We start from the raw sequence: 23,523 nt of genomic DNA on the forward strand, positions 1-23,523 counted from the left end.
GAGGTCTCCTTTAACTATCCATAACATAATGTCTTAAAGTGTATGCTAAGGCAGACGAGGAAAAAACATATGCAGTACACCTCTGCAATACATGCACCTTTTACATGTTTTATCCCTTTAAAGACCCCTCAAGTATGGGAAAATATCTGTTGAGGAGCCAGAAATATTTCTCAAGTCACGTTGTTAACATAACATATTGGTGGACTGTGTGGTGGAAGCCATGCCCAGTTGTCTTTTGCCAAACTGCCCAAACCCTCCCACTGTCTTTATCTCAACAACATTAGACTGTTATTCTGTACTCCAAAATATGAACTAGGAAGGCTAATTAGACTCCTTGAGATAACACAGGAAGTGTACACAGGGCAGATACTGTATGAATTTTAGACATGATCATTAGGTAATTTTTTGCACTTCATGAACAGATATGACAAAATGCTTTCAAATGTATGATAAATAAAAAAAGAGAGAAGGGTGGGACTTTAAATGAAGTTTGCATCCCTAGAGGTGACACGATGACAAATGTATATTTAACAGACCAAAATACACAATTAGGAAGGAATATATGGATACCATCACATAATACACACACACATTGACAAGGATGGTATTAAACATTTGGGATGCACTACACAAGAAAAATAAATGGAAATATAATTCATCATTGATAACACTAAAGGAAAATAATTTATTTGCACCTGGAAAAAGTTTGATAGGGGGGAACTGGATTAAAAAAGAAAACGCACAACTAAGTGATATAATACAAGGGGGAATGGGGTAGATATCCCGACAAAAGAATATAGAAGCTCAATGATTGTACATATGATGAACACTGTAAAAAGCTTGACACCGAGGAAATGGAAGTAGAGAGTCCAAAAATTAGAGAGTGGTTTGATAAAATAGAAGAGATATATAACATGGAATTTCTAAGACAGAGCCATGAGGATACTAGAGAGGGTTTCATTAAAAGATGGGAAAAGTGGAAAAAGTTTAAATTAACAAAGAAATACAGTGAGAATAAGATTACCTAGAGAAGAGGAGAAAGAAGGGTCTGAGAATGGGGTGGAAGGGGGGGGGGTAAGGGTAGATAGAGGTTTGGAAATATCCCTATTGAGTAGGGAAAATGTTTTTACCTTTTTGTGTATAATACATTTTGATAAAATAAAGAATAAAAAAAAAACAGACCAAAGGGGAGCAGGATAGGTTCATTGTTGGGGTGTAGATACACTTTAACACCTTATCTGCACACATATAAAGTAAACAGTTTTGCCTAGCATTATACCCCAACATTTACCCCATAACTAACTGGCAACAACCTGACCCTGCTAACTAACTAACCTTTGCCTGCATTGTAATACTAAAACTCCACCCTTTAACACTACTCTACACAATAGCATGTTTTAATATAATCAAAATGGGCATCTGCCCAGGGTTCCTGACCCCAAGGGACCATTTGGGATGCTAAAAAAAGTTTTGCACTTTGTTACTCCTCATAGTAAGACAAATGCAGCTCCCCAAGTTTTTGGACTTTGGTTTTCCAGAAGGTGAAAAGCACTGGCAGCATTTGTATAGATAATGATTTCACACACCATATATATGCGCTATCCTTTAATATGGAATTGTAGTTTTGGGTGACTATTTGCTTCCAGTGGTGTACATTCGTATGCATGAACATGTTTATGAAGTACAGCCATATACCAATGAACAGCCATTGCTTTCTGTGGATGGCTCTACACAGCACCTGTGGCTCTAGGCAGGAAAATTATTTAAATCTGATACCACAGACGAAGTTGCTAAACTCCTTTCTATCGCCCACCTAACCACCTGTCCCCTGGACCCTATTCCCTCTCAAATGCTATGGTCGCCCTCTGACTCCATCCTACACTCTCTAACCCACATCTTCAATCTCTCCCTCACCTCTGGCATTTTCCCCAATGCTCTAAAACATGCACTGGTCACCCCCATACTTAAAAAGCTGTCCTTGACCCTACCAATCTTAACAACCTACGACCTATCTCCTTGCTCCCCTTTTCCTCTAAACTCCTTGAGCGCCTGGTTTACAACCAACTGAGTGACCACCTCATTAAGAACAACCTTTTTGATCCCCTTCAATCTGGATTTCGCCCTCAACACTCCTCAGAAACTGCTCTTTTAAAATTCACAAATGACCTACTAACTGCAAAAACCAACGCACATTATTCTGTACTCCTACTTCTGGACCTTTCAGCTGCCTTTGACACGCTTGACCACGTTACGTTACTCCCTCGGTCTCTGTGACTGTGCTCTTCAGTGGCTCTCATCCTACCTATCCCAAAGCACCTTCAGTGTCACTTACAATTCTACTTCCTCCACTCCTCTTCCCTTCTCCGTCAGGGTCCCCTAAGGTTCTGTTCTTGGACCTTTTATATTCAATCTACACCTCTTCCCTGGGTCAGCCTCTCATGGGTTTCAATATCATTCCTACGCTGACGACACACAAATCTATCTCTCCACCCCCCAACTCACTCCATCAGTCTCTTCACGCATCACTTACTAACCAACTTATCTGTATGGATGTCACACCACTTCCTCATACTCAACTTGTCCAAAACCAAGCTTATAATATTTCCTCTCCCACGTGCCTCTTCCCCTGACTTGTCTGTCAAGAGCAATGGCACAACCATCCACCCGTCTTCACATGTCAGGGTGCTAGGTGTTATCCTGGATTCTGAATTCTCCTTTCGGCCTCACATCCAATCACTTTCCAAAGCTTGCCGCCTCAACCTCCGCAACATCTCTAAACTACGTCCCTTTCTAACCAATGAAACCACAAAGCTCCTGATTCACTCCCTGGTTATCTCTCGCCTCAACTACTGCAACTCCCTCCTCATTGGCTTACCTTTAAATAGACTATCTCCCCTTCAGTCCATCATGAATGCTGCTGCCAGACTCATCCACCTTACAAACCGCTCAGTGTCTGCTACCCCTTCCTGCCAATCCCTCCATTGGCTGCCACTCGCCCAACGAATTAAATTCAAAATACTAACAATAAGTTACAAAGCCATTCACAACTCTACCCCCAGCTACATCACTAGCCTAGTCTCAAAATACCAACCTAATATCGCCCTCTCCGTTCCTCCCAAGACCTCCTGTTCTCTTGCTCCGTCATCACCTCCTCCCATATCTGCCTCCAGGACTTCTCCCGAGCCTCGCCCATCCTCTGGAATTCCCTACCCCAATCTGTCAGGCTGTCTCCAAATTTATCCACTTTTAGGCAATCCCTGAAAACTTTCCTCTTCAGAGAAGCCTATCCTGCCTCCATCTACCCTGTTTCCCGGAAAATAAGACCTAGCATGATTGTCAGTGATTTCTGCAATATAAGCCCTACCCCCCAAATAAGCCCTACCCTGTTTCCCCGAAAATAAGCCCTACCCTGAAAATAAGACCTACAAGGACTTTAACTAGGGCTTATTTGGGTGGTAGGGCTTATATTGCAACCATCACCAACAATCATGCTAGGTCTTATTTTCAGGGAAACAGGGTAACAACTGCACTATTTTCTCCATTAGCTCATCCCCCAAAACGATTACCCTTTTGTATAACTTGACCCTCCCTCCTAGATTGTAAGCTCTAATGAGCAGGGCCTTCTGATTCCTCCTGTATTGAATTGAATTGTATTGTAATTGTACTGTCTGCCCTAATGTTGTAAAGCGCTGCGTATACTGTCGGCGCTATATAAATCCTGTATAATAATAATAAACCTGGATTTTCCATTATATGGCTCCATGAGCTGGAATACATGAAACTTAAGTGACTCCATCTAGATATTGCCTTTCTTCGATATCCCTTTGTACAGTTCCACATTTCCACTTCTCTTACTTCCCTTAGGCCAGAGAACTGAATTTGAGATGAATAGAAAACTGGTGATCTGATTACAGCCATATGGATACATGCTGGACTTGATTTAAGTGTCCCACTTGTTGGTGCATTACCACTATAATTGTTATTATGATCGAGTGCACTTTGGTTGTTATGTTTTAGTTGATGTATTATATTTAATACTTCTGGATATTCAAAGCTGGTAAGTATTGCTAGTTGAAAAGGGGTACAGTGATCTGGGTGAACGCCTTCTGTTTTACACAGTATATCCTGTGACATATGATAAATCTTATCTTCAAGTTGTTTGAGAATAATCCCAAAGGAAAACCTATAGACAAAAAGCAATATACAAACAGTTAAATACATAAAACACACCCACTATATACTGTACATTAGCAAGCATGTGCCTACTTATGAAATAGTTAATTGAAGATGAATGTTTTTCATTCTGTGGTAATTCAGCATTCTTGTATACATTACTACCCAGTGGCGGCTGGTTCTCAAAATTTTTGGAGGCGCAAAGAAACTGAAAAATTAAAAAAAAACCCCATCAATTGCAGCCTCACTGTGCCATCAAATGCAGCCACTGTGCCCATCAATTGCAGTCACTGGGCCCATCAATTGCAGTCACTGGGCCCATCAAATGCAGCCACTGGGCCCATCAAATGCAGCCACTGGGCCCATCAAATGCAGCCACTGGGCCCATCAAATGCAGCCACTGGGCCCATCAAATGCAGCCACTGTGATCCCCGCCCGCTTGCTGTCTGACCGGCACTTACCCCATCTTGGTGGTGGGTCAGGCAGCAGGTGATGGCGGCGAGCTGTGGGACGGGCAGTGGGTCAGGCAGCGGTAAGCTGTGTCCTCCATGCGTCTCTTCTTTCTTCCTGCTAGGCATCCAATAGGAGCGCCTGTCTTTTCAGCCATTCAGGTGACGGGTATTAGACCTGCGCTTCCTGATTGGTGGAGAGGCAGTTTAGTGTTAGAAAAGCGAATATTCATTTGCTTTTTTAACACATCTGAGTGGGCACCGAGCGCAATGCTCTGCGCTCCTAATCCACCCCATTTTTAAGCCTATCAGAGCCTATGACTATAATCAGGTGCTTCAAAAAAACACCCCCACACACTGTCATTCAGGCACCCAGCGTCCTAAAAAGGGCTGGATGTCTGAATAGGCGGTGGCCGCACCGGCCATGGATAGATTCATGCTAAGCATGAATCTATCCATGATACATATGGGGGGTGGCATGATAGAGGGGGCGGCACCCACGCAAGCTTAATGAATGGGCCACCACTGTTACTACCCAATCTGACAGTATTCAGATGAATACATATTAAATGCTTTAAGCGGAGTTCCACCCATAAAATTAAGTTTGCATTATTCAGCAGCATTAAACTCAATAAACAACATTTGGAAACCTTTTTTTTTTACTCACGTTTTCATGTCTGTTAAGGGGTGCCTCGGAATCTGCCTCTTCCTCTCCCTGGTGCCTGGCGTCATTTCCCTCAGCGCCCGTGCTCGCTAATGCTCCTGGGAGATGCTTGTCATCATTTCCCAGGAGTCAGCACCGAGGGTTTCATTGCCATCACAACGGGAGCGGGCACTTCAGACGATGCCGCCCGTTGTGATGGCAACGTTAGAAGTGTACGGCGCCGCGCCGTACATACTGCGCATGCGCGAGAACGAGTGGTGCATGCTGGTCGCTCAGCTGCACCAGAGCCCGGAAGATAGTGCTTCACATGCTCACAAGCAAGATGGAAAGTGCCAAGAAGAAGGAATAAAACATATCTTGCTCAATTAAATCGGCAAACGAGCAGCGATTTAAAAAGAGAAACATGCGTACTAGTTATAAGTCCTTTAAAATGAAGATATTCATCCAAAAGAAAAAATATTTCACAGTTGGAACTCCGCTTTAAAGCAGAACTACACTGCATCTGAACACCACAAACCAAAAACACTATTTACTGTAATTTGTTTTTATTATTCCAAGCAAATCCCCCCCCCCCCTAGCATTTCTGGAACGTGGCCATCTTGAGTAAGAGCAGATGATTCATGTATTGTACCAAAGTTGATTGATTGAAAAACTTGCTGTGTTCAGCCTGCCCATTAATGGTTTGAATCTAGGCTGCCTCAGCAGGAACCGGCCAAGATTTGAAATTTGAACAGCGGCAGGTCATTAATGGAAGGGAGTATAGAGGACTGGGTGACAACACCTAATTATATAACACTGGGAGAGGTTGACAAGGCGAAATAGTAACTGACCAGGGAGGAAAGAGGCAAAGCAAAAGTGAGAAAGAGAAGGCAGAAACCATGGACCAGGGAGAGAGAGGGGAGACCTTTGGATATACTCAAGACAGGGGATAGAGAAGACAAAGTGTGACCTCACCTGACCATGGACCATTGGAAGAATAGGTGAGGTTGAGCATGATGGTAGCTGGTGGGAATGAGGTAGAGGTGATCATGGACAAGGAGGAGAAGAGTTAGAGTAGAACAATTGTTTCTGAGGGGTTAGGAGAGAGAAGTCTAACAACGTATCATGGTCCACTGGTAGAGGATGCAGAAAAAGAACTGATCATAGACCAGAGGGTGAAGAGGGAGTGGGCAAAGAGGGGGCTGATCATAGACGTTGGCCTGGTATGAAAAATTGTTGTGTTCTTCTAAAGGAAGGAATGTCAGCTCAAGCCCTTTCTCCTGATCTGTAAGGTCATTGAGCAGCTGCCTAAAATTAGGACACGCATTCGTGATCACTTCCTGTATTCTCATTGCTTTTCTTTCAGCAGTGCAAATACCTTTTTTCTTTGTTGTAATCCTCTGCTTCCACAGTACCTCCCCACTGCAAGGTACGTCATATCCGCCCGCCCATTGGCTCCTGGGAAATATGCGTCATCAATCCCAGGAGTCAAGGCACCTCCGCCACTTGTAGCATCATGGTATCTGTCATTTATGCGCATGTGCAAAATCAGAAGATCATGCTGGGTATCCAGCAGCGCTGTATCCCCTTTACGAGATACCAGTGGGCTTCAGCTGCCCACACTGAAGATAGGAGTGCTGAAGGGGGGATTGCTAAGTAAGTTTCTAAAATAAATAACATTTACAAAACCTACATTAACAATAATGCCGATTGATATAGGATTATGTGCAAACACAGGGGTGTTTAAAAAACAAACAAACAAAAAAACTCTGGAACTGCGCATTAAATCATTTCTTTTAATAGAGAAAAAGAACCAATTAGTATTGTCATGCAACCATTAGGCAAATGTGTAAAGTCTAAAACTAGACAAAACTTTAATTTTCTTTTTGTAGCGTGGGGGTTGGTTAGCGGCCCATAAAGTATTTATTGCCATCTGTGGCTCCATTTCTTAATCGGACTTCACAGGGACTAAAATAAAAAAAATGCCTGGAGATAGACTTTAATGGATATTCATTAAACATGTTCTTACCATTAGTGCTTCCCAGCCTTACATGCAAGGGTGCTGTATATGGCTCTGTCCTTATGAGTTAATTGCTGTTTAAAGAAAAAAAATGATGAGTTTACTTGGACTGCATATGTCCAACATTTCAGTGCAAATGTCTGATTTAAAATTATATTTGAAATACAAAAAAAAAAAAAAAAAATTAGTGATAACAAGACTTACCTCATAGTGAGATTCTTGGGTTGCTTGCATCTGTGATTAAAATAAAGCATCCATATGTATAATACATTGGAAAAACAAATAACAAATGTCAAAATTCACAGAATTAATTTTAATATTATGTTAGCATTTTTTGCAGTAGGTGCTTTTTTAACAAACTATATTTCCTCCTCAAGCGTTAGTCTACCAAAAATGTTAAAATATGTGTTGGATACACCAAAAGCCCTTCCGTAATTCCTGACTCTTCCTGTTCACTTGGGATTTGTAGGTGATTCCACCCTTTTTTGTGTGTGTAAACCTGGGAACTCCAGTAAAATAGAAGATATATATCACCATTACAGATAAAAATGACCCTGGCATGTACTTATTTATTTATGTTACGAGTTTACACTGAAAGCATAATAGGCACACTTTTTTTTAGACCAGTGATGATTTTAATTATTATCTGGCACAGTTCAAAGACTTGATAAATATGCACGTAGGGTGACCCCTACCGTTTTTATTAAAATATTGCACGTAATTGTAGAAAAGATCTATGCATTCCTCCATAAAATAACCGCACCGTATATACTCGCATATAAGCTGAGGCACCTAATTTTACCACAAAAAACTGGGAAAACATATTGACTCGAGTATAAGCCTAGGGTGGGAAATGCAGCAGCTACTGGTACGGTAAATTTCAAAATAAAAATAGATACCAATAAAATTACATTAATTAAATAAAAGTAAGTATACTGATGCACAAACCATATAAAAAGAATAAACTAATCAGTAGCTGCCAACATAAAATGGTGTTCACACTAATAACCGACTGAGAGAGATAAAAATGTGGTGCTTACTACCAAATAATAAAAAAATCAATAATCAATAAAGTTGATAGGACCCCTTTCACACTGGGGCGTTTTTCAGGCATTTTTCAGGCGCTTTAGCGTTAAAAAAAGCGCCTGAAAGAAGCCTCATCTGCAGTCCCAATGTGAAAGCCCGAGTGCTTTCACACTGGGGCGCTGCGCTGGCAGGGCGTCAAAAAAAGTCCTGCAAGCAGCTTCTTTGCAGCGCTTTCGTGTTTTTGCCACTGGGCTGGGTGCGCCAATGGCCCGAGCCCTTTCACACTGCCAGAGCCCGAAAACAGCCTGAAAAATGCCCCGGTGTGAAAGGGGTCTAAAGCGGCGCTTTACCAGTGTTTTTTGGGTGCTGGCAGTGTGAAAGGGCTCGGGCTTTTACATTGGGATTGCAGATGAGGCTTCTTTCAGGTGCTTTACAGGTGCTTTTTTTAACGCTAAAGCACCTGAAAACGCCCCAGTGTGAAAGGGGTCTAATATTGTATGTACTGTGCAAAATAAAACAATGTGCAAGGATGCTTGATTACTTTCCTCCTGTCCAGCACACAGCACAGCTCTCCCTGGGGATGACTGAAGATCTCAGAGGACAGAGAGTTGGTGCTACACTGTCTATGCACTTTTTGGATTGCTAGATTTGCACATGTTCATGTTATATGCTGAATTGCACATTTATACACTGATTTGCACATTGTTTTATTTTGCACAGCACTTACTGACAACATTGTTGTCATACCTGAGAGCCGCTCTGATGATCTGGCCATTCCGCGCCTGCGCCAAGGGACTCCACAGTCACAGAAACTGCCAGGTGTGAGCCGCGGCTACAACAAAATGGTGGCGTCTTGTAAACAATGCAGCCCGCTGTTAGACCTCTAGAGGCGGATCGTCACGCTATACAGAATATGAAGCGGTTGCAGTAACAGCACACAGCGGCCCCGGAGAGACTGAAAAACACCCTCACACAGCCGAACGGCCCTGAGAACACCCACACACACAGGAGCTGATGAATTTGTGTATGTCGTAGAGAGTTTGTCTATTTTACTCTCTTTTTATATATTCTCTTTGTGTATAAAAAAAACTTTTTAATTGAAAAAGTTATATATTATCTGTATATCTTTGTGGAACCATAAAAATCCCCCCCCCCCCTTTTTTTTCACAAATTCCATATTTGGGATGAGGGTGCCTTGATCTTTTGAGTCAGTGTTGTTATTTCAAAGAACTCCCATGTATTGTTAGTGCAAGACCTCACTTGCTCATTGGAAACTTACATTATACAGTTTATCTGTAGATTGAAGCAGGTGACTTTTTCTGCCGTTTTTAGTAATCCTATGTTCTTGAGATCACTACTCTGACATGGCCCTATTTGTATATTTGTGACAGCAATCAAGAAGCTATTGACATCTGTGACAAACCTAGCCGGGACAGAGGCTTTTGGAGGGGACTGAATGCTAGCCTCTTGCCGACTGATTATGGGCCCTGGCATTTGGGGGAATGGTGCTCTTTGTGAGCTGTATGCCTGGGGACCCTTGAGGTGGCGTAAGTTTAGATTCGGGTCCATATCCCCCCAAGAGACAGACTTTGGGGACCCTGTATGTGCCATATTACAAATAGTGACTGATTCATACTGTTGGGACACATACTGTGAGGAGATGCTGATGTCAATTCCAGCCACCTGTCTCTGCCTGTGTCTGCTATAATGTAAATTAGTCTAGTATGACTTGTCACAGCTTCTAAATAGTCTTTTCATCCAGTGTGCTAATTAACCCTGCAATTGTATGAAGGAGTTCTGTTTTGAGATGTATAATGTGTATTGTATAGTCGGTGAGTTAGGAGACATGAAGTCTGTCCTAAAGGTCATGTCCAGGAGTCACCTAGGCTGTCTAAAGGATTAGATAATTAGCTCATGTTAATTAGGTTTCTGGTGAGAGGTTGTAGTTTCATCCTGCTGTATATATTTGTGTGAGATCTCAAAATAAAGAGTCATTCCCGTTTGACCCTCAATACAGGGCCTTGTCTCGTACTTGGGGGGAGAGTTATTCGTATGGGTTTTTTGTTCGGCTGATCAGAGTGTTCGCTAGCTGCCTTGGTATTCAGGAAGGGAATGACCTAAACAACTTTCACCCCTTTCATACGCGGGGTGTCGTTACAACATCTTACAATAATTTGCTTGCATTTTTATATTTAATTGTTTTATTACATTTATAAATAAATAGAAATTGATATTTTGAAACAGTAATTAATCCCTTCCTTTTCTCTCGCTTTCCCTGTCTGCTGGTTTGGATAATCTGTACAAGCTTTCAGAGTCTGAAAGTAAACAGCTTCTGATTTGTTGTCTCTATTAAGAAAACCCATAGTGTTCTGTCAAACATGTGCCAATCCGTGCATGCTGTATTCAATGTGTATTTGTGAAATAAAAATTAAATCTAAAAAAAGCATAAAAAAATACATATAAAAACTTTACAAAATTGGAACTTTAAAGGGTTACTAAACCCAGGACCCTGCATTCACTATATCTGGTCTCCCACAGTACACAGAACATGGAAATTAAATTATTTTAGTAAAAATAAACTGCTAAATACCTTTTCTCATCAGCAGTATATAGCAGTCTTGTGACTTATATGAGTGTCTGGTAAAAGCTTGTAGGAGGAGTTTTCATTCTGCACTGACTGTCCTGTCAAGATGCAGGACCCCTGACCCTCTATCTGGACAGTGCTGATTGGACCTGTGCTGATCATATGCACCCTCCCAAGAAAAACAAGAGTAAATCAGGCATGCTTTACTGTATATACAGACTGATTTTACTGTTGTGGGTTTAGTAACACTTTAACCACTTCCGGACCACCCGCCGTCCTTATACAATTGATTTTTAAAGAGGGTTATCATTGTTATAGCAGCAGCTAGCAACCATAACCCCAGTATCCTCTTCAGCAGGCGGTTCGCTTTCAGATAAAAGTGGTCATCATATTTTTTAACCGATTCAGATCCGCGCTATAGCTGAATGACAGCTACAGCGCAGACCTACTTTGCCGGGAGGACATCAATAGACATCCCCCCATGCTCGAGCGGCCTGCGCACCCCCTATGAGACTCACTGGATCACAGATCGGAGTAACGGGTCGATCCCGACCCCTTACCATTGATCAACTGTCAGCCAATGACAGCTGATCATGTGATGTAAACAGAGCCGGTAATCGTCTATTTTTTCTTCTCACACTAATAGCGTGAGGAGAAATAAAAAAGCCGATCACAAGAGGCTGTCAGAGAGACATCGGTCCCGAACAAGGAGAGCAGCCGCCAGGCCACCTGTGCCACCTGCCAGTGCCACCTGCCAGTGCCACCTACCAGTGCACAACAGCGCCGCCTACCAGTGCCCACCAGCGCCACCTACCAGTGCCCACAGTGCCACCTATCAGTGCCCACAGTGCCACCTATCAATGTCACCAATCAGTGCCTCATTAACAGTGCTGCCCATTAGTGTCACCTACCAGTGCATATCTGTGTCACCTATCAGTGCTACCTATCAGTGCCACCCATCAGTGGCATCTTATCAGTGGCCATCAGTGCCGCCTTATCTGTCCCCATCAGTGCCGCCATATCTGTGCCTATCAGTGCCCACCAGTGCAGCCTATCAGTGCCGCCTCATCAGGGCATATCAGTGCCCACCAGTGCAGCCTATCAGTGCTGCCTCATGAGCGCATATCAATGAAGGAGAAAAATTACCTGTTTGCAAAATTTTATAACAAACTATGAAACATGATTTATTTAATTTTTAATTTTCCGTCTTTTTTTTGTTTAGCAAAGAAATAAAAACCCCAGTGGTGATTAAATACCACCAAAAGAAAGCTCTATTTGTGTGAAAAAAATGATAAAAATTTAATTTGAGTACACTGTTGCATTACCGCACAATTGTCATTCAAAGTGTGAGAGCGCTGAAAGCTGAAAATTGGTCTGGGCAGGAGGGGGGTTTAAGTGCCCAGTAAGCAAGAGGTTAAAGAACAGTGTAAAAATATAAAATAAAAGGTAACATAATTTAGAAAAATTTTTTTTTAATTTAAATGCACCCCGTCCCGACGAACTCATGCGCAGAAGCATACGCAAACGTAAGTAGCGGCCGCATATGAAAATGGTGTTCAAATCACACATGTGAGGTATCACCGCGATCGGTAGAGCGAAAGCAATAATTTTAGCCCTAGACCTCTTCTGTAACTCAAAACATGCAACCTATAGAATTCTTTAAACACCCCCCCCCCCCCCCCCGCCAGAACCATTGGCTGAGAGCGCTGATCGGGAAGTTGGTCGGCTGCTGATTTTCCAGCATGCTTATCCGACAGAAGCCGGCCAAAAGACCAGCTTCTGTCAGACAGGGTGGGATACACATGGCCCGAATGTCCGGCGTTTATTTATTTTTTTAACCGGCCGATGTCTCCCAACATTCAGCCCGAGTGTACAGGGCTTTAGACTATTTATAGGTGCCGTATACTGTAGATGCTATTATCTAATCATGTTGGCCTATCTTGCATTTTGGCATGACAAGTCATTTTAGAAGCCTTATAAATGCCAAACTATATTTTAAACTGTAATGTATGAAGGCTATAAAGTAAAAATCCTAAATCATGCAGCTAAAATGTATCTTGAATATATTATTTTCCATAAACCTATAAATCAATGGTAAGTGCAGAGTTATTACCGGAGTTCCGGGCAGGGCTGTTTTAGAGGTGTGTGATTGAGGAGCATTTACATTTTCATAAACTGGGCCTTCTGGAGAAGAACAATTTAAATTGTGATACAAATCATTTAAAAAACAGTAAAATAAACAAGCAATGATTCATTTATATATACAGTACATATACTGATCGGTCAGAGCACAGACATTATTTTAGGTTTGTAGGAACTTACCGTTGTTTACACCATCATTTGCACTGTTGTTTGCACCGTTGTTTGCACTGTTTGGTTGCCTGCAAAGAAAAGAGGTTGTGAGTTTCTAATATGGTAAAATACGTTAGTAGCATATACAGTATAGGCATGCTTTACAAGGATGTTAAGAATGAACATCTAGAATGGTACAGTGACAGGACAGCCATCTGACAATATCAGTGGATAAGCGATCGTTCTGTGAAACTCATCTAAATATGGATAGGATGTAAGAGAAGACAGATTACCAATCAGCTTAGCATCTCAGATTCTCATCACTGTTTGGCAGCAAATCCAAATATATTCCATTATTATCAGGTATACCAGCACACCCTACACCTAACCTTTGCTCATCTCTCCTGGCGTCTTCTCTGCAAAACAATACAGACTTATAAAAGTATTACTTAAAGTGGTGTTCCACCCAAAAAAAAAATAAATGCATGAATGTGCCTAAAAAGAAAAAAAAAACATCTGGAAAAATTGTTTTTTTTTTACTCACCTCTAAATGGCTGTTGCTAGGGGGTCCCTCGTAGTCAGCCTCCTTCAGTGCCTGGGCTGGTGACATTAATTTCCCTCGGCGCAGGAAGGGCTCAGCTCTGCCCCCTCCCTCTTGTCAATCACCTGGGACACATTACAAGTCCCAGATGACTGAGCGGCCAATCACCGCGCACAGCGCCGCTCGCGCATGCGCAGTGGGTGACTGGCTGTGAAGCCACAGCCAGGCGCCCACACTTGCAATGCCGGCGCCGCCGAACGGAGGGGGAGACGAGCGGGTCTCCTATCCCCTGCATCACTGGACCCTGGGACAGGTAAGTGTCTGATTATTAAAAGTCAGCAGCTGCAGTATTTGTAGCTGCTGACTTTAAATTTTTTTTTTTTTTAAATGAGAACTCTCCTTTAAAGCGGAGGTTCACACAAAAATTGAATCTCCACTTTTCGGAACCCTCCCCCCCTCCGGTGTCACATTTGGCACCTTTCAGGGGGGAGGGGGGTGCAGATACCTGTCTAAGACAGGTATTTGCACCCACTTCCAGCATAGACTCCCACGGGAGTCTATGCCTCTTCCCGTCCCCACTGCGCTGTCTGCTGGGACACACACAGGTCCCAGAGACAGCGGGGACCAGTTAGGAAGTGCAGCGCGACTCGCGCATGTGCAGTAGGGAACCGGGAAGTGAAGCCGCAGCGCTTCACTTCCTGATTCCCTTACAGAGAATGGCGGCGGCAGCACCCGAGGACCGAGGGACGTTTCGGTCTCGGGTGCCGACATCGCTGGACCCTGGGACAGGTGAGTGTCCTTATTTTAAAAGTCAGCAGCTGCAGTATTTGTAGCTGCTGACTTTTACATTTTTTTTTTCGCGGGACTCCCTCTTTAATAAGAAATGCATGAATAAGATTCATCAGAAAGTGGACACCAAGACCCTCTTCTTCCCTACCCTGTTGAGAATTCTAGCATCCCACACTTGGAGTAGTCAAGACATACTATAGGCTGGGATGAGGACTGACTCAGCTTACCAGACTCTACAGTACTTATTGCTTAAAGTGGTTGGAAAACTCAGACATGAAATGTGTACTAAGCAAATCCCTCTATAGTGTGTACTTGTCTGAATTTGCAGCACTATGTGTCATTTCTGTCTGCTGCTTTGTTCCTCTGCTATCAGCATAAATAATTTCCAACAATTTTTCCTGATACCAAAAGAAAACAGGTGACAGGGGAGGGAGTTCCAGCTGATTGACAGCCTCAGCTCTGTTCCTGTGTGCTGTGTGAAGGGGGTGTGTCCCTACCCTCCAATCAGCTTTCAGAGCTGTCCTAACTGAGGTCTGCATAGTAATTTCAGTTCTCCGCCCCCTTTATTGACAGCTCAGACAAAGGTTTAAGTTCTGCACTTTAAACAGATGTAGAGAATACTGCAGATAAACAGGTACAACTTATGTAGAAGGATTTGTTTCATCTTAGGCCTGAGGCCAGTCACTTCATTTAGTATATGTAAGGGTTTACAACTAGTTTAACCACTTGCCAACCTGCTTACGTACATTTAGTGCGGCAGATCGGCTCCCCTGCGAGAACCGACGTATCTGTACATCGGTCTGTGCCAGAAGGATAGCGGGCTCATGCGCCCGCCTTGCGCGCCACGGTTCCCGCAGACTCGATGTCCGCCGACGACCTGCGATTGCTGTGTACAGAGGCTGGAACGGGAAACTGTCTATGTAAACAAGGCGATTCCCTATTCTGCCTAGTGACATGTCAGAGATCTTCTGTTCCCAGTGATTGGGAGCAGTGATCTCTGTCATGTCCCTGGCAGCCCATCCCCCCTACAGTTAGAACACACTACGGGAAAACACTTAACCCCTTGATCGCCCCCCAGTGTTAACCCCTTCCCTGCCAGTGTCAATTTTACATTGATCAGTGCATTTTTATAGCACTGATCAATGTAATAATGTCACTGGTCCCCAAAAAGTGTCATTTGGGGTCAGATTTGTCCTCTGCAATGTCGTAGTCCCACTAAAAATCGCAGATTGCTGCCATTACCAGTAAAAACATTTAAAAAATTAAATAAAAGTCCCTAAATCTATCCCATAGTTTGTAGATGCGATAACTTTTGGGAAAACCAATCAATATACGCCTATTGCGATTTTTTTTTTTTTTTTTTAACAAAAATATGTAGATATTGGCCTAAACTGATGAATACATTTTTTATATATATTTTTTTGGATATGTATTATAGCAGAAAGTAAAAAAATAGTTTTTTTAAATTATTGGTCTTTTTTTGTATTATAGCGCAAAAAATAAAGAACGCAGAGGTGATCAAATACCACCAAAAGAAAGCTCTATTTGTGGGAAAAAAAGGATGTCAATCTTGTTTGGGCACAGCATCGCACGACCGCACAATTGTCAGTTAAAACGACGCAGTGCCGTATTCGTATTGCGAATGGCCTGGTCATTAAGGGGGAAATCCTTCCAGGGCTGAAGTGATTAAAGAGGAACTTCACTCCTCCTAACCGTGGTCTGCTGGTGTTTACTGAAATAAAATATTAACCTGCCCACTGAATCTAGTGATGTCATACTCTCATCCAGGGAAAGCCGATGCACTACCCGATTCGGCACTGCTATTGTCTTTTGTCATTCAGGAAGCCATCTGTCTCTTACAGGTCATAGCAGCCAATCTTCTGATGATGTTGCACTGTGCATGCGTAGTGAATTATACACAGCCCCGTAACCTCTCAGGATCTGTGACATGAGCATCTCAGGAGGTTTTGGGCAGTGGGGGCAAGGCAGAAGTGCTAGTTGCACTCCACTGAAAAAATAATTCATCCCCCAAATTCTTTTTTTTTTAAATTTCCTGAAAGAGGGGAGGAGGAGCCCGATGAACACAAGTACAAAGTGTTAGGTTGTTTTCTGAACTAAACAAGTCTGAAAAAATAATTTAGGGATTTCAATATGCATGAATGGGCCAATCAAAAAAAAGTGTGATGTTAAAACAGAAGTCAAGGCACCATAATACAGGCATAGCTCAGTAGCGAAACTCCTGCATATACAGTGCCTTGCAAAAGTATTCACCCCCTTGGCTTTTTACCCATTTTTTACATTATAGCCTTTAGTTCAATGTTTTTTTATGTTGAAGTATTTTATTGTTTTTTCAAAAGGATAACAGAGTATACCATTACATTCAATATGTCCACTGAAAAATAGAAACAATGTACAGAATAAAAATCTCTTGTTCAATAATCTAGTCAATGGAAAGACAGTCTTAAAGAAGTCCTTGTGCAATCTGAGGAGTTTAGAGAAGCGATTACTAAACCGTCCCGGACCTGTATGTGTCTAATGACCTTGTATAACACCTCGTCTCCCAACACCCCAGTAGGGAACTCACTGTGTAGGAGAGGAGGACAACATCTCGCTTCCAGAGGCCTCGAGTCGGATAAGGAGTTAGCTATATCCTCTAGGTTTCTAGTGTGGGCTGTCTGGGTTATAAACATTCAAAACCGGATGCAGAGAACATTCTAGCATTAACTCCAGATAAAATTACTGAATATAATGAAACTAGTATACAATTGAAACATAGAAAATATGTCCCGCAATCAACTTAACACACGTTCTGTTACAGGTTGTAGTTACCATGGGACATAACCCGAATTATCCTGTAAGGGGATAAGGAGATAAGTGGGGGGGGAAGATGAGGAGGTAAAGAGGTGAAAGAGAGAAAAAGAGAGAGCAATAAGAGTTAGCCGTCTGCCCGTCCGTTCCTGGGTTTACTTAGTGCTATGAACTTGAGAGTGAGGGAGCACCCACTCCTATGTATTTAGTCCATGGTTCCCAAGTCTTCTCAAACTGTGCTGAGGTGTCTAGTATGGAACTCACCATCTTCTCTTGGGCCATTATCCATGAAATTTTCTGTTTTGCCGCTATAACAGAGACCTTGGGGAGCTTCCATGGTTTGGCCAAAGTGAGTTTGGCACCAAGCAGAATAAAAAATATTGGTTTATGCGTGTATTTCGGGGCCCCTGGAATTTGGTGATTGAGTAGAGCCGTTAGAGGAGACTTGGGGACCGTCAGGGCTGTTACTTTAGAAATGATGTGAAAATTTTTTTCCAAAAGCTTCTGATTTTGGGACACTCCCACCAAATGTTCATCATGGTGCCCTTCATATGACAGCCGCGGAAGCATAGTGGAGATACCGAGGGGTACATGAGGGAAAGCCTGGAGGGGGTTAGGTACCATCTTGTGATGACCTTCAAGCTAGCTTCGATTAATGAAATATTTAGTATGCCTTTAAAGGATCTAAAGAAGGTTTTGTGCCAGTGTTCCAGGTCCCAGGATTCCTGAAGATCCCTCTCCCACTCCAGCATGAATTTTGTTTTCCTACCGCTTGTTGCAAGCGAGGAGTAGATTATGGAGATCCCCCCCCCTCTGCTCCAGAAGCTGCCCACACCATAGTTCATATGGGGTAAATTGAGGTGGATCCGGTTTAGAGACCCAAATAGAATGAAGAAAGTGTGATAATTGCATATATCTGAACCTCTCTGAAACGGGTAGGTCCAGATGTTTAATGCAATGGGCTAGAGAAATTGGTCCAGCTGAGATAAAATAGTTCCCGATCTGGTACATTCCCCTGTCTAGCCACCACTGAAATGCTTTGATATCCAGGCCCGGATGGAAATCCGGGTTTCGGAAAATATGGGCTAAGGGTTTGCTTTGTGATGCCAAAGAGGGGTTCTTCCTAAGAGTGTCCCAAATTCTCAATGACTGTGACAAGGAGGGAGATAGGATGGGAGGCCTAGACTGCGGAGGGCACCAGAGGAGAAAATCTATAGTGAAAGATGGAACTGCTTGCTCCATTTCTACCCAATCAGGTCTGGCTGATTTAGAATAGACTGTGGACAGCTGTGCCAGTCTAGCAGCTTGGTAGTACCAAAAAAAATTTGGAAGGCCTAGTCCCCCCTTATTTCTCAGATTATATAAGGATTGTCTCGCCAATCGGTGACCGGACTTTCCCCAAATGAATTTGACCACCTTGTTTTGGAACGCCAGGAGATGGTCCTTTCTGATGGCGATCAGGAGCGAACGGAATATATATAACAGTCTTGGGAGTAGGGTCATTTTGATTTATCTTACCTAGCCAGGATATTTTGTGCGGGGACCATTGTTTAAGATCTGATTCCAATTTTTTGTAGATGGGGGGGTAATTAGCCTGGTATAGTTGTTCAAATTTAGATGTGAGATTGATACCAAGATATCGTATGGAGGACTCACTCCACGAAAAGCGGAAGGAGGCCTTCAACCGAGATACTAGTGACTCTGAGAGTGACACATTGAGCGCTTGGGATTTAGAATAGTTGACATGTAATCCTGAAGTCTTGGCAAATTCCTCCAGGAGCTTACAGACAACAGGGAGGGATGTAACCGGGACGTAAGGTAGAGAATAAGATCATCGGCAAATAAGCCGCATTTGTGAATTTTAGGGCCACATCTGACCCCTGCTATGTCTGGGTTAGTGCGGATAGCAATCGCCAACGATTCGCTTGCTATCGCAAAAATAAGTGGCGATAGCGGGCATCCCTGGCCCTGGTCCCTCTCGCTATTTTAATAGGTTCTGATAATCGTCCTTGTAATTTAATCCTAGCCTCGGGGTTAGAATATAGTGATTTAAGTAGTCCGGAGAATCAGGGGCCAAAGCCCCATCTTTCTAGAATCGAAAACAGGTAAGACCAGGAGACGGAGTCGAAAGCCTTTTGTAGGTCTAACGACAACAACATACTTTTTTGATCACCACCGCCATCCCAGCCCCGACTGTAAGATCGAGACCACATCAACTGTTCTTCTGATTTAGTCAGGACCCTGGCGTCCAGGAATGAACCCTACCTGGTCCTTGTCTATATAATACCCGATAAAGGACGCTAAGCGGTCAGCCATAATTTTAGTCATTATTTTAAGATCGTTATTGATCAAAGATATGGGTCTGTAGTTAGACACTTCTCCCGGGTCCTTATCCAGTTTTGGGATGACGGTGATGAACGCAGCATTCAGCTGCGGGTCCAGAGGCTCCCCTTTGATTTTAGAGTTAATAAATTTGGCTAGGTATGGTGCTAAAGTGTTCGCTAAAGTTTTATAATATGGTGTGGAGAAGCCATCTGGACCCGGAGCCGAACATCTCTTTAGGATTTTTATTACCGCTAAGACTTCCTCAGTAGAAACAGGAGCTTCAAGTCTATCTCTGTGTTCTGCCGACAGAGTGGGGATCGGCAGGTCATCCAAGAATTTGGTAACATCCCAAGTCCCACTCAACTTATGTTCACTATAAAGATTCGCATAGAATCCATGGAAGGCTTCCATGACTTTCAGAGTATTTGCCGTGTGTTGTTGGCCTGCTATTTTAATTCTAGGGAAGGTGTACGAGTGAGTACGTGGTGTGAGTCGGGAGGCCAAGAGAGACCCAGTTTTATCTTTTTGGTAGTAGTATTTCGCTCCTTGCCATAAAATGCGTTTTTCTGCCTTGACTGTAAGAGCTAAATTGAGCTCCAGGCGTGCAGCATCCAGCCGGGATACCGGAACCCGGGCTGGATCTCTCTTGTGCTCCGAACACAGTTTGTGGAAGGTCTTTTCAAGATTGTCTATGTCCACCCTGTGTTCCCTTTTAATTTGGGAAGATATTTGGATTAGTTTCCCCCGAATGGTCGCCTTATGAGCAGCCCATAAGGTTTCAGCTGAGACATCAGCAGTGTCGTTTAGTGTAAAGTAGTCCGAGATAGCCTTTTCGATTTCAACTTTCCTAATAGGGTCGGAAATAATTGTTTCTGATAATCTCCAGAAGGCGGGTTTGGTTTGTGGGGCACGGTTGTTTATTGTGACACTCAACAAGGAGTGATCGGACCATACTGTGTCTGTAATCTGTGCTTTTCGGGCTGATGGAATTAGGCTATTGGAGACCAACAAATGGTCCAGTCGGGCATAAGATTGGTGAGCATGGGAGAAATGAGTGTAATCCTTTTTGGTTGGATTTAACTCCCTCCAAATGTCCGTGAGACCTTGTGAGTATATCAATTTAGCTATCTTAGAGCTGGTCCTAGTCAGGCGAATGGTTTGAGCCTGGGGAGGTTTGGATCTATCTAGGCCCTGGTCAAAGGCAACGTTAGAGTCTCCGCCCAAGATTATGGAGCCTTCCAGTAGGGGATCAAGCGTCTTAAACAGGTTACTGAAGAATTTAAGTTGACCCGCATTCAGGGCGTAGTAGGATACCAGAGAAAATAGTCTACCCTCTATAGAATCCGTCACCAGGATATACCTCCCTTCTGGGTCCTGCAGCACCTGTTGTAAAGTAAATCTACAACTCTTGGAAATGAGGATAGCTACCCCCCTAGTTTTATCTTCCGCGTTAGCTAAATAGAATAAGGGGAATTGGGCATGAAGGAAAGTGGGATTGTACCGGATCGGGAAGTGTGTTTCTTGAAGAAACAAGATATCAATTTTGCGTGACTTCATATAATCCAGGACCTTCCTTCGTTTAGAAGGTGAGTTTAGCCCTTGGGTATTATGAGTCGCCACCCGTAGTGGGGGAGACGATAAATTGTCAACAGCCATGGAGCAGAGGGGGTGGACCTACCACCAATCCATCAACGCTTACCTGATCTACGGAGCTGTGGAGAACCACATCTAGTGCAGAGAGGGGAATCCCTCGCTTCTTGTGTGGAAAATGGACATCGACAAGCAGACGACCGACTGCAAAGACAAGAGTAGTTAGAGAGGAAAGAAGAAGAGGGGAAGAAGGGGGGGGGGTGAGGAAGGGAGCTTCAAGCCCCCTAGGGGCTCGAGGGAGCAGTGAAGGCTTCGGAGCACATCACCCATTGGAAAACCAGACACGTCCAGTCCCTGCATACAGGGCGGACTCCTAACCCAGGGAGAAGGAATCACCTAAACCTTGGGGTAGGGGGAGGCGCGGCATGACTGCCCCAGCCCCGGTGCACCTTAAATTAAACAAGAAGACTATAAAAATGGAATCACTCTAATTTGAGGGATCAGGGGTCCCCGACCACCCACCACCCAGCAGCCCCCCCCCCCGGGAAAAAAAAAAAACGGGGGGGGGGGACACGTCATTGTCCTAGGAGGAGCGAAACCGGACCCATCTAGCAAGCTTTTCTACGACTATTATTAGATGATAAACTTCTACGGTTATTAACAGTAGTAACTATATGCCTAAAACCATATATATATATGAAAATTGATCAACCCTGATGTACTGACGTTCTCATTTCTTGAGACCCTGAGATGCCAGGACAGTATAAATGTCCCCCAAATTACTCCTTTTGGGAAAGTAGACAGTCCAAGGTATTTAGTAAGATGCGTGGCAAGTTTTTTTGAAGTTGTAATATTTTGTCACAATTTTTTGGAAAATGAAGAAATTAAGAAAAAGTGTTTTTTTTCCCAGTAGTTTTTTTTTTTTACTATATAGTGTCACCAGTGCAGTACAGCATTATCATATAACAGGTGTGGTGGTGATCAGGGACACTGACTTTTAATATTTTTTTTCAATATTGTTTTTGTTTTTTAATCACAATTAAAAAATAAATAAAATTCTAGCACACTGTGATCAGAGCAATACCGTGTTACCATAGTAACACTGTACTACTCTGCATAAGTGATCAGAATTTTTATTTATATTTTTTACATATTATGATTGCTTATACCAGTGAATTTAAGCAACTATTTTTACTGAATGAAACTGGTTCATTCAAATTATTTTGTCTTGATGAGCTGTGATAGGCCAAAGCTAATCACATTGTACAGATGGGCTGTGACGGGTCTTGTCCGTACCATGTGATCAGTTTAATCAATTACAGCTAGCAACACAATTATATACAAGGGATGGCCTTAAAGGAAGCCATCCATTGTTTACAACTGTCATGTGATCTGCTGTGATTGGTCACAGCGATCACATGGTACTGGCAGCGGGCCGGTACAGTGATCAGTCATCGGCTGTGTCTGGTGGACACAGCCGGTGACAGATCGCAGCGCATGACATTATATGACGTCCTCCCAGAACAATAGTGCTCCCGCCCGGTCATCATTGTACTATAGGCTGAGCGGGAAGGTATTGAGTGAAATTAACTTTTGTACTCCTTTGTACAAATCCTAGACTTTAATTGAGCTAGAACTGGAAAATTGTAGGGTAATCTACTTACATTGTAACTTTATCCTGTGTAGTACACTTATTTTTGTGTTGTCTGTGTCTGATAAAAAAGTAAGCTAACACAGCGGCAAGAACCAGCAGTAACATAACTGAAATTCCAATTCCAATTCCAAAGATAGTTCCATTTGTGGATGTCTCATAATCGTTAGGCGTGTCTGTCGGTTCTGAAAAAAAGAACAGTGACACAATATACATTTTGATAGGTAAAATAATGATGAAAGTGTATGCAAAGCCAAAACCCTTTTTATTGTTTTTGGATAGAATGCAGAATGATTAGAACCTCTGTCAGGTTTTTATTGCTATCCCTCTTTTGGAGATTCCCTCTCGATAGTGGTCCTGATGTCTATTGTCTCCAGTACAGAAAGTGAAGAGAAAGCCTAAAAAACTGAAAATTGTTTCTACTTACCGTAATTTTCTTTTCCTGGTGCCTATCCATGGCAGCATACCTGTGACAAGCTCCGCCTTGGCTTCTCCCTCAGGTCCAGTGAATATTATAAAAGAAAAGGATTAGTGCACTCCCAGCATTCTACGTAATATAGCAGCATTCTACGTAATATAGCATTCTACGTAATATAGCATACCAAGGGTGGGATTGTATGCTACCATGGATA

The 23,523-nt window shown here is 43.0% G+C and overlaps 1 protein-coding gene across 2 annotated transcripts in view; it reads right to left on the reverse strand.

Annotated features, from left to right (window-relative positions):
* Positions 1-661: 661 nt before the first annotated feature.
* The window catches only part of LOC141110637 (pregnancy-specific beta-1-glycoprotein 5-like), a 270,576-nt gene continuing 247,714 nt past the window's right edge, over positions 662-23,523 (reverse strand). For both annotated transcript variants that reach the window (XM_073602100.1, XM_073602102.1), the window contains exons 5-10: positions 22,905-23,076; positions 13,218-13,276; positions 13,009-13,079; positions 7,490-7,519; positions 7,295-7,359; positions 662-4,183 (exon numbers count right to left, since the gene is read on the reverse strand). In XM_073602100.1, the coding sequence (XP_073458201.1) occupies positions 7,297-7,359; positions 7,490-7,519; positions 13,009-13,079; positions 13,218-13,276; positions 22,905-23,076 (395 nt within the window). In that variant the 3' untranslated portion in view covers positions 662-4,183; positions 7,295-7,296. The remainder of the gene's footprint in view (positions 4,184-7,294; positions 7,360-7,489; positions 7,520-13,008; positions 13,080-13,217; positions 13,277-22,904; positions 23,077-23,523) is intronic.

The sequence above is a fragment of the Aquarana catesbeiana genome, linkage group LG10 (assembly GCF_042186555.1).
Source record: "Aquarana catesbeiana isolate 2022-GZ linkage group LG10, ASM4218655v1, whole genome shotgun sequence".
In the NCBI taxonomy this organism is placed as follows: Eukaryota; Metazoa; Chordata; class Amphibia; order Anura; family Ranidae; genus Aquarana; species Aquarana catesbeiana.